A 15,168-nucleotide genomic window follows, 5' to 3' on the forward strand; every position below is an offset into this window, starting at 1 on the left:
AAGAGGGAACATGGCCTATGAGTGTGTATGTGTGTTTATATGAAATGAATATATATATACAGTGAGAAATCATTCCTTTTTTCACCGTGAAGGTGAAACAATCCGATGCAACAAAACCCTTTTAATTTGGTGAAAAAACTTTAGTTGAAGTGTCGTTAAAGTGCCAATTTTAAGTGACCTCCTGAAGGTCCTATTATAGATAAGCAAATCTTGATGCCAAACAGGATTACACAAATCTCTTAAAAGTTCAAATGAATATGCAAATCCTTAATACAGTTGAAAATCATGTGATTCTGGGTTGCGTCAATCCTCCTAATGCAGATGTAGTTCTATGTCCTAGTCTTTCTCTTTCGTCATACACCTTCATGATAATCCATCATCATATTTCTCCTCCTTCATCATAAACCTCCTTCCTCATAGTACTTCCTTCTTGTTCTTCTCCGTTACAGCTAACAATCCTTAGGGCACATTTACTCACCGTAACAAAAAAGAAGCCATATTCGGGACACAGGTAATGGGTGCTTCTGACTTGCACTCAAACATTTCAGCCTTTCCACTTCTCGCCTGCCCCACTATCTCACTGATCCTACTCCCCATTTCCTTTCTTTACAGATTCACATGGCCAACATTATTGGCAGAATGGCGCTATCCAAGACCACTTGACTTTATCTTAGCTTTCTTTTACCTTATCTTTGTTAAAGTCCTTGATCGTAGTCTTTGTGATAATCCTTTTTCATAGTCTTTCATCATATAGCTTTACCCTGGCCCTGCTCCTTCATCATTATCCTTCATCCTAACCCTTTTCCATCATAGTTCGCTGGTCTATGATGTTCATCATAGAGCATCATATTCCTCCTTTGTCACAATCCTGTGTCAAAGAACTTTGTTATATTCATTCTCCATCATAATCCCTCATCATAGTGAGTTTCCTTCATCAATGCCCTCTGTCATAGTCTTTCACCATAGTCCTTATCCTTCATCATAGTTCTTCAAATTCAACGTAGTCCTTCATCCGAGATATTTTCATTCATCATAGTCGTTCGTTATAGTCCATCAATTTCATCATACTCTGTTTTCATAATCCTTTCTCATAATACTTTTCCTTTGTCCCCACCTAACTTCTGCATAGTCCTTTTCGTTCATCACAGTGCTTCTTCATAGTCCATGTCCTTCATCATATCATTTGTCCTCATCTCTCATTCATCCTTATTATTGTCCATCATAGCATTATCCTTATTACTGTCCATCATAGCACTTAGTTCTAGTGCTTCCCCTCATCCAATGACTTTATGTATACTATCATAGACCTTTTCCTTCATCCCAGGCCTGGTAATGCATCCTAGTAATTCCCATTTGTCTTAGTCCATCTCCTTTCTCATTTGTTTTGGCTCCTCATACTTCATCTCATCCTTCATCCTAGTCCTTAAACCTAGTCCTGGTCCTTTACCCTACTCCTTCTCCTTCATCCTTCATCCTTGTCATGTGTCCCTACGCCTTCCATGTTATCCAAGTAATTCATCCTATTACTAATCATTTCTCCTAATACTAGTCCTTCCTCCTAGTCCTTTGGCCCAGTCCTTCTCCCAAGTCCTTCTCCTCCTCTGTAATCCTTCTCCCTGTATTCCATTCTTACATTCCTTTGTCATAGCCCTATAGTGTCATATTTCTTCATTGTCCTGCTGTAGTCCCCCTCCTAAATCCTAGTCATATGTCTCAGTCCTACAATTGCCTTCATCCTTGGGGCCCTTCTCCCTCATTCTAATCCTTTTCCTTTGTCAAAGTCCTTCATCCTAATCAGACTGCCTTTAAGGCAGTCTCTCGGTCAGTTACACACAGTTTCCCCCTTTCTTGCCCTGTTTTACGTTATCAATCCTTTCTCCTTTTACCCTCGACATACAGAGAGTAACAGGTCATGTAATAATAGCTGTGTGATGAATGGCTGTACTGCTTGCATTTTCTTTGAGCTGGAACTGTGCCTTTTTGTTCCAACACAAATTCTTTCCTACAAATTTAAAATGCAATGAACAATAAGGGTCCAAACTATTTGCTTTGCAAATGCGTGTTATTCATACAGGCTGGCAGGGTGTCAGCATTTATAATCTGCCTTTTTGTGGGGCAATGTATTATACAAGTATGGTCACTCAATGTAAGACATCTCTGGCTGCTATTTACAGAGCAGTGCATTGAATTAATACACATCATTATAAAACCATATGCATGCATATTGTAAGAAAATGTCCACATACTTTTGCAGGCAGGTGGATTTTTCCATTGGCCGTCCATACATGTTATTAGTTGACCTTTTTCAAAAACATATCCAGCATCACATTTGTAGGTGACTGTATTGCCGGAATTATAGCTTTGCCTTCTTGGACTTTGGATGGATCCATTATCAATCTCTGGTGGAGCAGAACATGATGTAGCTGGAGAAACAAAACAAAAAAAAAAAAAACCAGTATGTATTGGACACTGTTAACACTCACGGCTGAAGGAAATAGAACCTGCTTCAACCACATGATTTACTGTGCTGGATTTACAGCAGAAGCCTTAAAATTGAATTTATACAAAATTACTTTCTGAAATAACACGGATATTAGTTAGATGGAACAGAATGACCCATTCCACCATTTGCTGAATTGTCATGCACCTCCCTTTCTTCTAATGTCTGCCATCAGGTCCCTCTCCCCTCTTTACATGACCCAACCCCAGCATATACATTATACCACTACCCCACACTTCCCTTCTGCCTTCCCAAACATCACCCTTCTTTATAGCCACTTCACCCACTCCACTTACCTGAAAATGCCATGCAGGTTGCCTCGACTTCATCGACATCAGTTGCTTTAACTTACTTATTTATTTATTTAATTTATTTGCAAAGCGCTGGAACAAGGAGACTTAGGCATGAGAGTGCGGAGATAAACATACAACACTCAACATAAAGCAGGCCGGAATAATTCTTAGGGGTGAGTACACAAATGTGTGTACAGTTTATTCAAAAAGCAGTTTTCAATTTACGTTTGAAACTGACCAGTCTAGAGCACAGTCTCAAATCAGGAGGTAGAGTATTCCAAAAGCGTGAGATCGAGAAAGGGAAGCATCCCTTTTCTACAAGTGACAGTTTAGCTTTCGGTAATTCCAGCAGACTGGTGTTATTAGACCTAAGGCTATATCTGTCTGGTAGCCATTTCAGTTGAGTTGTCAAATAGGTTGAGCCCTTTCCATAGAGGCAAGGGTGCGCAATGCACAAGGTATGAAACATAACCCTCTTGGCTAAAGGAAGCCAGTGAAGCAATCTCCTTGCCGCCGACACATGGTCAGTTTTTCACAGACTTGCTACTACCCTGACTGTGTTGTTCTGAACAACTTGCAAGCGATTGATCTCCCCCTTACCCACACCCAGTAGAATGATTGCACAGTAGTCCAGGCAACTTCCTATGATAGCTCTAGCCAGGGTAGCACAACTGGAAATTTCAAGAATAGGTCTGAGTTGAGCCAGGAGCTTGATATAATATGAGGAGTTAGACACAAGACAGCTAATGTGAACCGTCATTGAAAGTTCTTGATCGATGGTGACTCCCAAAGTCTTCATTTTCTTGAGATTGGGAAGCAATCAATCATCGATTTGAATGGAGGACTATGCTTGGTCAAGGTGACGCAGCTTGGAGGGAGTGCCTAGGATTATAAGCTCTGTTTTGGAATTGTTCAAGGCAAGGCCATTGTATAACACCCATCCATTAATATTTCTTGTACTATGCCGCTCTATTTATCACTGTACGTTCAATCTCTTTTGACCCTATTAGACACATGGGGCAATCCATGACCTCCCCATCCCCTCACATGTTTCTCATCCATCTTAATGTTGCTCTATCTATCCAATGCCACCTCGCCTGCCTGTAGAATTTCCAAAGCTTCCGCCCTCTTGTCGTCGGGAAGGAAGTCCAGGATGACAGCGATCTTGAACCACCGCTCCCGGTCGTAACTTACTAAAATGGCGAGAGAGTTGGCGGCATTGATGGTAGTCGCTGCCGACGTGATATCTCTCAGCCCCATGGCATCCAGCTTCTTCCCCTCACTGTCTGGGGGAGAGGAGGCCGCTGAAGAGGAGGAGCCCGAAGACTTCTTCTTGACTGCTGCTGCAACCATAGAGTCCGGGAACGGTTGGGACTGCACGCACTTAGGCGCAGAGTCTGGCACCCTGTACTTCTTCTCATAACGGTCCCTTTTTGCCAGGGCTGAGGAAGGATTCTTCATGAGGGACAACCCCTCGTCCCAAAAGTCATCCAGGAGCGGGATCAATAGTACGGTCTTCCTCTTCACCTTGCAGCGCTGGTATAGGAAATATGTTAAGAATTTCAATCAGGCACACACCCAGGTCTCGCCTAGCATGTAGTGTGCAGTGAAAATCTTATTTATTTGTGTCTATAAATTCTATATTCTGAATGATATACCACTCATATCACACCCGTCTCAAAACACCCCCCAGGTCACACTGTACCAGGAATCAGGCTAGTTTGTAAAGGTAAATATTTATTTATGTATTATTCAAATCACACAAGTATATATATATATATATTATATATATAGCAGCAATCACCAAGTGGTGACAGTACAATTCAGAAAATAAGTAAAGCAATTGAATTCACTTATAATAAGGCAGAATAGAAAACACAGGAAAAAGAACAGTTCTGGTTTGTGAACAGATAGCGTTTAGGTTAATATTTCCCCCTGCAAAGTTCTTTAAGGTACAAATGAGCAATCCGACACAGAGGTAAGTAATCAGCAGGTATTCAGGAATGAAAGATAATGTCTACAGTCTGAATGCAATCTTCCCTCCCCAAACAAGGGAGAAAACTGTTTTTGGAAATTGACACTTTTGAAATGACAGGTGAAAATGGCTTTGTAAAATAATGCAAAAGGGTGCAAAAATGCTTGAATGAAGAAATATTCTTAGGAAAGCAACACCAAACAGGTCCTAACACAGGAGCTACAATATAAACAACAGTACACACTTTAGATCAGGATGGGATTTGAAAAAGACATGTGTAAACTTTTGAAAACTGCAATTCGCTGCAAAAGTTCACTATGCGATTTTTGAGAATAATGGGTCAAATACACTGTTCCGCAATGCAGTTATTGGATATGGTATCAGTGAGTTGAAATTTCGTTTCTATGTATAAAATTGAAGAAGTTATGGAGGTTGTAGTGAGAGGCGTTTCTGCAAAATAGGCGCGAAAATGAAACAGAAATTCGGTTTTAAAAATGACAGATTGGTTTTGTTGTACTATATTAATGACTATGAAAAAGAGAATGCCACCCAGGAATCTCAACAGTTACATGGCCACTGTAACCCTTCACGTGGTGGATATATTTATTTCTGGGATTTACTTTAGTTACTCAAAATCACTAATGACTTATGGTTTTGTAAAACACATGAGAAAAATCAGCGCAAGAATGGTTCTGACAATACTAGGGTTCTGAAGTTAAAGATGGGATGGGCTGAGATTGGGAGAAGACAATGCAAATATACTATAGGTCACTGTTCTTCCTATTGATACTTACAGTCCCTTGTGATTAAAATTGGACCATCAGGGTTCTTGTCATTGGATCGGGTCAGGTCTACCGGCAGCAGGGCACCTCTGGCGGGATTGGATCAGCAGTGCCGTTCGAGTCAATTTTGGACTGCACCTCAGACTGGATTTGGATGGGCCTTTCTGGTCACTGGACACGGTAGATGGCAGGATGCAAGTTTCAGCAGGCAAACCTTAATGGTAGCAAGCCAGACTGAATCAGAATTAAATCCCCTCATGTTTGGGATGTTTGAAATTGGGTCTAGCTAGAAAGAGTTCAGCAATGCTAAAGTCTGGATTCTGCAAGGAAATCTGGAGTCAGCTGCCAGGTGAATAGTTCTGGATAGAATGAAGAAGTCAGGAACAAAGCGCTGCGCTGGAATCTGGATGTGTTCAAGAAGCAGTGTCTTCAGCAAGCAGTCTCTGTCTTATGTGTGGTGAAGTTCCTATATTTATCATGCCAAGTGACATCACAAAGTTTATGGTGTGGCCAGAATTTCAAAACACACCCCCACGGCTGTGAGTGGCCAAAGGTATTTGTCTCGTTTTGGTTGGCAGTCAGAACAGAGCTGTCATCTTTCTGATGGGATTTAGGAACTCCCACATTGATTTTGACCAAAACATAACTTTTGCACAAATGTACATTTAAAAAATGATGTCCCCCTAATAACATTGGACACATACCTTGTATATTTAATAGTTATGTTCACATTCAATCCTCATCTCTGTGAGAGCTGTCTTGGTCATTCTATAGAATGTTATCATTTTGAACCATAACATTTTAGACTACTAATTTCTAATTCAGAACATATCTGGGCGGTTATCACTGGATCGTGTATATACAATCTTAGACTGGCAACATTAATAGTTTTGCTACAATTAGGGTTTTCCTGTAACTTTGGTTCCTTATGTGGTACAGGGTCCATTAATGTCTTCAAAGCAAAAGCCTAAAATTAGGTTAATATCTACCAATTTTTAGATGTATCCTCCTTCAGGTTGCACAGTTAAAGAGTTTCACATTTAATAACAAAAAAGGATTTCAACAACAAAAAGTTCCAGCAGTTTTTTTTTAATCCTTTGTAACTCCCCTTCACAGGCAACAGCTGTCACAGACCTTTGATCAGGGAGGTGTGTGCTCTTCCTGGAGAGGGAAGCTCCCCTGTAGAGATCAGTAGGCAGCTTGCCATTGTTCTTGGCTCAGCCACAGACGAAAGTCTGATGAGGCCATTGTGTTCCTTGTTGTCAATATGCGCGAACCATTAAGGCTTCCTGTAGTAAGGGAGTGTCAATTTGAAAGTGTCAATCTTTCCCAGGCTTGCACTGTCACGTCAGAATTATTTATTCACTTAACTCCAATACTGGGTTGCTTTAAATTCACTTTATAGTGTTCATTTCACACATATAAAAATAAGCACAGTTTACAAGGGATTTGACCATGCAAAAGAATTAAGCCCTTCACAAACATGCTTTAAATAGGCAAATTTTGCAATTTCTTCAGGAAAAAGAAACACTTTTAACTGGGTTTGACATCTAATTTTCTTATGCAGCTGTCAATCAGTGAGGTCCGGTTTTCTCTGAGCCACCTGAAGAATCTGTGATTTCAGCAACTTTTCATTTCAATAACTCACTGGGGAAATGACAGAATTTAGCGCCAAAACAGCACTTTGAAGGTTGCAATGGATAGGGAAAACTGGATTTTAAGGGCATTTTCGGATCTTAGCCCACTTCTGTGGCCTTGCTTCATGTGACAGGTGACAGCACCCACTGACATTCAGTGAGTCCTGTTTTTACCCCAACTTTGACTTTGTGTGGCAGGGTGTGCAGCATTTTGTGATTTGTGAATCATGCAGTTTTACAGATTTTTGCGTGCACAGGGTTTAGCACATCCATTTTTGGCAGTTTCCTTTCCCCCATTGGCAAAGGGGTGTAGTGGGGCACGCATTGGCATGGGTAAAAATATCCCCCCCCCCCGACTTCAACGTCACGTCCACATGGGTTTTTTTTTTCCCTTCGGTCCATGTGAAGAAATCCGGTTGCTTCTCCCGTCAGCGATGGATGCGACACACTCTCCTTGCTGGTTCTGGTTGGAAGTGTGGAGCGACACTCCGGAACTCTTGTTTTTTTTTTACTCCCGGTCCCCGAGGAGGTCCTCCTTGGTGATTAGGTGGATTTATTTCCAGTATTAAAAACAAAACAGAACATAGCACGGTTATGGAAACTTTCCCCACTTCTGTTCCCCGGGGGACTTCAGCAGTGGGACAGATGCATGCATTTAATAACAGTTGACAATATTCCCTGCATACATTGAAAGATAATTTACAGTTTCCTCGCATGTAATTTATGACCTTTTAATAATTTCTCTATATGTCCGGATTTTTCCCCTCTGGGTTTCCGGTAGGCTCTTATATTTGCCGCAATGTATGCTTGGGATGGCAACTCGTTAGCTGGTTTATGTGGGCCCACTTGTCTTCCCCTTCTGTCAAATTTCCCTTGGGGATGCAGATTCTGCAGGTGAGGCCTGGGATGGTGACCTCTCCTCCATTTCTGAAATTCAAGAAATAGAGCAAGGCTGACCGGAAGGCTTCCTTTAGGATTGCTGGGACCTTGAGATTTACTCTCCAGTTGGGACCAGGCTTGGCAATAACCGGGGTCCAAATTAATTTCGAGTTAGTTGAGGAGGTGATTGCCCATATAAAAGGCAGAAGGAACACCTCGCATGAGCCATCAACTATGTCCTATGCTTTTCTCATCGCTAGAGATTTTGATTATGCCACAGCTAATCAGAAGAGGTTTGGAACAGGGAGTTTCCAGGCCCCATACCCATGGATCAAGGGGCTCAACGGCGGGCAGGGTCTGGACTTTTGGGAGTTTCCTGAATAATACCTTGCTGATGAAGCTTTCTTCGCTATTCAAGTCAACTCGGGCGAGGACAGACTCCTTCCCGTCATTTAACTCAGGAGGAAGAGCTGTTCACCCTTCTTCAGAATGCCAGCTAAGTTTTGTGCTGGTTTGATATCAATTTTGGCTATGGAATTGGGATGTTCTGATTGTGAATTAGTATAAAATTTCAAAGTATCTCCTTCCAGTGTGGAATGCCACTTGAGACTGGAAGGGTGGTTGATTTGCAGAAATGGAGAGGAGTTCCCATCACCAGTTGGTTGTCCCACAGCTATGATGGTAACATCGGGTATATCGTTGTTTTGAAGGTAGAACTTAATTTGGTCCGGTTTTTGTTCAACCATGTGGCATGTGCCATTTAGACTAACATGGTTGACACTTTGTTTTAATTTGATTGGCCTGTGAGCCTGGGTCCAGAGTACCTTATTCATACAATCTATTAGGGGAGACAGCCTACGGAGGATGTCATTCCCTAATAGACAGGGGGTTCCCTCTGGCACCACGACTAGGACCGGGTGCTTCATTTTGTGTCGCCCAATTTTAATTTCCAGCTCTACAGACTCTTCAACAGGAATTTCCTTCCCGTCAAAGTTCTGAAGTTGTCCAGGAAGAGGGGTGAGAGGGATCTGGTATCTCTCCCCCCCTTCCTCAATTCAGCTGATCAAAGGCCATCTTTGACGGAAGGGTGGCTTGGGATCCAGTGTCCACCAGTGCCAAAAATGTACATTGCCCTTGTATTTGGACTGGAACATAACATCTTCCCTCCTTCTCCTCGAGGGGGCAAAGGTAATGTGCATTTTGGGCCAGTTGGTGGGTTAATTTCTTGACTCTTGATTCTGACAGGGGTAGTTTGGGCAGGATTCAGTGTGGGAGCTTGGGGATCTGTAAAATAAATGTGCCCTGAATATGTTTGGGCAAGGTCGCTTTCTGGCTGATCATTCTAGGGTTCAATGGTGGGCGGTCCTAACTCAGTCCCCACATTTACCCAGTCTTGATTAGGATCTCTCGGGACCCATTTTTCTTTGGGAGGAGTTACCCCATCCCTGAAGGAGTAGATCCTTTTCCCCAGAGTCCTCTGAGGACCCCTCTCCTTCAAATTGGAAGACACTAACCTCCTCCACAAAATGGGTCTTTTTAGGCCCTTTATTTCTCCTACCCGCCCTCTGTTCCTTAGGTTGCAAACTTTCAGGGGCAGGAGATGTTGGTTCTGGTTCCTGGGTGCCAGGGGCTTTTCACAAGTGGGGAAGGAAGCTCCCTCTAAGGCTTTACAACCTCTTCCCCCTGTGCCTCCTCCTTTGGAACCAGTGGGTTGTCAGGGTTCTCTCCCCATCATTGCTCTGGAGTACCAGACCCTTGATTTGTAGAGTTCTGAGCCGGCACGCTCATCTGAGTGTTCTGCTGAGCCCTCAGTATGCGACCCAGATCCTGTGACAAGTTCTGGACTTGGCGCTCCAGTTGGGACACCCGCTCTGGCTGGTACGGGGGTCTCTGTTCCATCCTGGGCGGATCACGGGAAGGGTAACTTGTCCCATAATACCCTTGGTTGGGATAGTTCTGGTAACCCTTCACCCTTGGCCTCCCCTCTCCCGGACTGGGCTGTCTGGGCTCAGGAAAGTGGGGAAAGAAAGGAGGGTTGTTTTGGGGGTTGAAGTTTGGCAGGTACCGGGGAAAGAAGCTCAACCCGGCATTTGATGGATTACTGCCCTCCTGGGGAATGTTAGGAGGGAAGTTTCCTGGGTTGGTAGCTACCTAGTTGGATCCATCCTTTGGGCTGGGGGAGTCCACACATACCCCATGATGGATTTGTTGCCCTTGTAACAGGGGCTAATATAATAAGGGGAATTAGGGGTCCCATTTGTGGGATTACCTCCCTGACTACCTGTTTGGCCCGAGGGCCTTCTGTTTCTTTGGTTAGAAGATGGATTATGTACAAGAATATTTTTAGGCCCCCCCATCTCCAGATCTAAAATGAGGGCTACCTTCACCTCCGCCACCTTAGCAGCAGCAGGGGTGTTGGCTGGTTTGGGTTTTTTATTTGTATTTTTATTCTCTACCGGTTTCTGCACTTCATAAATACGAGTCGCCTGTTCAATGACCCAGTCTAGTGATCTCTTCTCGTGAAAGTCCCTCACCAACTGGGTCATGATGTATTTAGGGAGTGCATGAAAAAAGGTATTAATGAGCTCCCTACTGTCTGTGCGCACCCTCCTGGTGGTCTGCGCAAAGGCACGTTTTAGTTCTTGCACAAATTCTTGTGGGGCCTGGTCTTCCCCACATTGCAGATTCCAGGCCGCTTTGCGGGCCTCTTGGGGGTTCCTATGTACAGAAAAATGTTTTAAGATGGCCGCCCTGTGGGTGGACCATCTTGAGTGATTTTGATCCTCCATCCCCGCAAAGAAGCTGGTGTATTCAGGGGAAAATGTCCACTTGACATATTGGATGCAACTCTGGCTATCTTTCAGGTGGAAAGTATCCATCATTTGCTCGTATAACTCAAGTTGCTCCCAGACTGAATACTTTTTTTGTGATAGGGAGTTATGACGCACCTAATGGCCTTGATCTGTTTCAGGGGATATTTTAGTAGAGCCCACTTAATTTTGTTGGCCTTTTTAGTCTTAGTCACCCGAGTCCACTCATCCTCTGACTCAGATGCACTGCTACAAGAGGTGGCTATCTGATCCTCTAGGATCTCCCTGATTCTGCGAGCTTGAGAATGGCTGGCAGAATGTGAGGGCCTAGTTTCTTGATGCCGGTGTCTGACTCTCACTTGCTCCCAGGATTGGGTGAGTACCCCCCCCCCCCACCACTGCCCTAGCTGGGAAGAGGTCTTTAAGATACTCTTTGTGGGCCTGCTTTCCTGGAGTTCCCCACCAAATTTGACAGACTGATCCTTTGGTAGGTGGTATTTTTGGGGATCCAGTTCCCTGATTCTCCCCCCACTGGAGTCTTCCTGATCAGAGAGGCTAGCCCTAACATTTGGGAATCTATACAGAGATGCCTGCACATCCATTTGTGGGAGGTGCTGATCTGTCAGTCCCAGGTTGCCAATTCTGCTGAAGTCTACCATCCCCGTGGCCCTTGGTACATATGAGCCAGTGGACATGAAGGCGGCAGAATCCATGGTACCGAAGGGGTTAGAGTCCCTGATTACAGGGGTCCTGATGTTACGCTCAGGGATTTCGTTATACCGAAAAAGTAATCACATAGCCGAATGATACGTATAATATGTTGACCAGAAGCGAATCGCATCATGTGACAAACAACGCAATTCGAGAAACCTGAATGTAACCATAGGGAGTCCATTTTGTGAAATGCCGGCCATTTTCTTCTTTGTAACGCTTCGCAAATTTATTCTATGCTTTAGATCTGCACATGGTGCGAGGCCACGGCTTGAACTCTGAAATGCTAACACAGACAGGAATGCAGAACTGTGTAGAAATACATTATTTTCCCTCTCACTAAGTCCTTGAAGCCGTGCAGAAGCCACGCCTAATCAGTAGTCCTGGTGCCGGTTTGTCTTGCAAGCACTGTTGTAAAAGGCAGTTAAACATGAATTATATTCTTCTAGCGGTGCTCCTTCATGGAGGATGGTATTTTCTACTTCAGAACTGTCTGACCCTTAGCTCATGAGTTGTAGCAAACAGATAACGTACTATGGAGTTTTTCTCTGCTAAGAACAAGATATCCTTACCGAGCCAGAGCTCCATGTTCCTCATAACAGAAAACTAACTCTGCAGCCTTTGCTAGAATAACTAATGTTTAGACTGAATGAAGACTTGTCATAACGTGTCATAATTGTCAATCATTGAACCCTAGCCTGTATGACATGTATGAGGGCGGGTCGATTAGCATTAGCAAAGGATGATATATTATATATATATATTGCTGCTTGAGTGCTGTTGGCTCTCTCTCGCATCTCATGGTGTCTGGGAACACACGTCATGAGGCGTTGAGACCCATCAGCCGACTAAGATACTCTGAATAAAACCAGACTTGTTTGGAAAACGATCCTCGCGACTGACGTGTCATTGGGTATATGGTTATTGTGCCTTATTTCCATGTATGGTTCATTTATGGCATAGCAAATATGGCGCCCAAATAGGTACCCTCCCATTAATGCTCCATCGCATACCTTGAAGTTGAAGGAAGGCAAGAACGAGTCGAGGACAAAGCCGTCGGACCGGGATCGGAAGGTGTTCGGGGCACCTCTGCAGAAGTGATGAGACTCATTTGCAGATCTGCACACAGCCGATCCCTAATAGATGAGCAGCGCCCAGAGAGCATCGAGGCGAGGGTCCTGGAAACGAGGCAAATTGAGCCAAACACACTCTCGCAACAATTCTTGGTTGCGTCTGTATAGGGGTGAATTGCATCCTGAGCGACAAACTGGTTGATCAGGTGAGTCGTGCCCCGATTCTTAAACGTCCTGATATTGGTCAAGAATTGCACTTGCAAGTTCAAACGCCCAGGGTAAGGAAAGGGTGAGAGTTGACCATCCCTGGGAAATTGTCTTCCTGTTTAGTGAGATTTTTTCACTGCGGTAGACAATCTTTGGAAACTGGCCAGGTCGTGCCAACCGAAGTATGGAATAGGGGCAATAGTGTTCAATGCGGTTTGGCATAGGCAGACCAGACGTGTATCAGACCTTTAGTGGCCTAATAATGGGAGCTTTGAATTAGCGCGTAATGAACATATACGCGTATAGAACGTTTAGAATCAGTATTGCTATGAAAAAAGGCCAGACCTGCAGCGTTCGACGTTATAAAAGACTGTAGGAAGGAAGCCAATCTGTTTAAAAATTAGGGAGAAACACGCACGTAGACATAAAACAAATACAGAGAACGCGCTAGAGCATGATCAGCAGCAGCAGACAGAAGCCATTAGGAACATGGATAGGGCCTTCCAATTAGACATACCGAAAATCTATCCTTCACAAGATTTGCATACATCAGATGAACTGATAAATAAGATATTACATGGGCGAAGAAGTGAACATTAAAGTACTGACCCAGTTGCACCTCCTTCTTATCTACCTCCTATTCCCGTGATTCCATCCACACCTGCAGTAAGCATTCCCTCTGTGCCCATGACATCATTTCCTCCACCTCCTTCAGAGCATGAGTTATACGCTTTAGCTGGCAGTTCTGCAGCAATGGGGCCTGAAAGAGGAAGTATTAGACAGACTCGTAGTACGATTAGCAAGGGAAGGAAAGACAAACTGAAAGAGTGGTCCGAAAACGTATATTTATCATGACGATGAAGCGGCTGTGTAAAGTTCCATATCTGATCATAGAGGCCTTGCTGAACAACAGGTATTGTTAGAATGTATGGGGGATTATCATGTTAAAATATGGAGTGATTTGACTAGTAGAGTGGTACCGCAAGAGTTGTGTGATTTGGTTGTCCTTTCGAATTTGCGAGATAATGTGGCGAAAGAGAACGCATAGGGCGAATATTTGTGTGTAAGCGAGAACTTGATAGGTTGCATAAAGAAATAATGAAAAAAAATGAACCGCATATGTCGTACGTTCAGAAACAGTTTTTGCCGCCGTTGAAACAGGTTAGTGAAGAGATGCGAATTTGTACACCAGATGGGCTTAGATGGATTACGGATGTCGCCATTTCCCCGATTGAAGCGCATGATACGTTTAGTCAGTGTATAAAGAATAAGATGTGTTGTCCTGCTGATTTAATGACAATTTATAAAAAGAGCATTTTCAACTGATACTGGAACGACTGCTTTTTCAATTGATCTAGCTTTGTTGCGTAAAAGACAAACAAATGTAGAATCCCCTACTTGGCAATTACCCATGAGGGAGGTGCCTCCCACGTTTGTCCCAAAAGTAGAGGTTGCTGCCGATGGAGCGATTCCAGCGCGAACAATAGAAGCTCATTATATCGCACAGTTTGTACATGTCCCCTTTTCTAGGCAAGAAGTGAATACTATAAAGCAGACGGTCCCTGATATTAGGAAAAATCTGGCAGGGTTCTATAAGAAAATTGAATCTGTTTTGAATTCATCTGTTTTTACAATAAATGACATTGATTTATTGTTTCCTGTGATTCTCCTTGTAGATATATGGAAGCAGATTAGAAGTATTAATGACGTGCGGATGTTAGGCGATACATGGTAGAATTTGAATACAGTTGATAGGGAGAAAGTTTGGAGAAAAGCCACTGCAAGTAATGTTGGCTTTGCCATCGCAAATAGCAGGGAAATTGAAAACATTAGTGCCTGAAAAAAGAATAGTTTGGGATAAATTGACTGCTTGCTTACAAGGCAAATCGGAAGGAGCAACAAATTATTTTAATCGGTTTGAAGAGATATTTGCAGATTTTAGTGGTCAAGATCTAAGTACCGAACCTGGGAAGAGATTGTTTGTTGATCATTTTCTGCGAGGGTTGTTACCGAAAATTCAGACCTTAATAATGACATCTGAAAGTGCATGGCAAGCGAAATCACAAAGTGAAGTATTACATATGGACCAATATTATGAGAACAGAGTAAATTCAGAAAAGGATAAGGAAATAAGGGAAAAAGGAGATTTAAAAACCAGAGGGTTGCTACAACAGGTAGCAAACAATAATAGAGGTGGCGGGAACGCACCGTCTAGAGTCCAATTTGCATTAACGTCCAATAGGAATTAATCAATGTGCCTATTGTAGACAAGAAGGCCATTGGCGAGCACAATGCCCGCAT

At 43.3% G+C, this 15,168-nt stretch overlaps 1 protein-coding gene across 3 annotated transcripts in view; it reads right to left on the bottom strand.

The window, feature by feature from the left end:
- The window catches only part of LOC138538019 (coagulation factor XIII B chain-like), a 792,475-nt gene that overhangs the window by 279,443 nt on the left and 497,864 nt on the right, over positions 1–15,168 (bottom strand). For all 3 annotated transcript variants that reach the window (XM_069641499.1, XM_069641498.1, XM_069641497.1), the window contains exon 12: positions 2,247–2,423. In XM_069641499.1, coding sequence (XP_069497600.1) covers positions 2,247–2,423 — 177 coding nt within the window. The remainder of the gene's footprint in view (positions 1–2,246; positions 2,424–15,168) is intronic.

Source organism: Ambystoma mexicanum, chromosome 1q, assembly GCF_040938575.1.
Source record: "Ambystoma mexicanum isolate Mex_15411 chromosome 1q, UKY_AmexF1_1, whole genome shotgun sequence".
In the NCBI taxonomy this organism is placed as follows: domain Eukaryota; kingdom Metazoa; phylum Chordata; class Amphibia; order Caudata; family Ambystomatidae; genus Ambystoma; species Ambystoma mexicanum.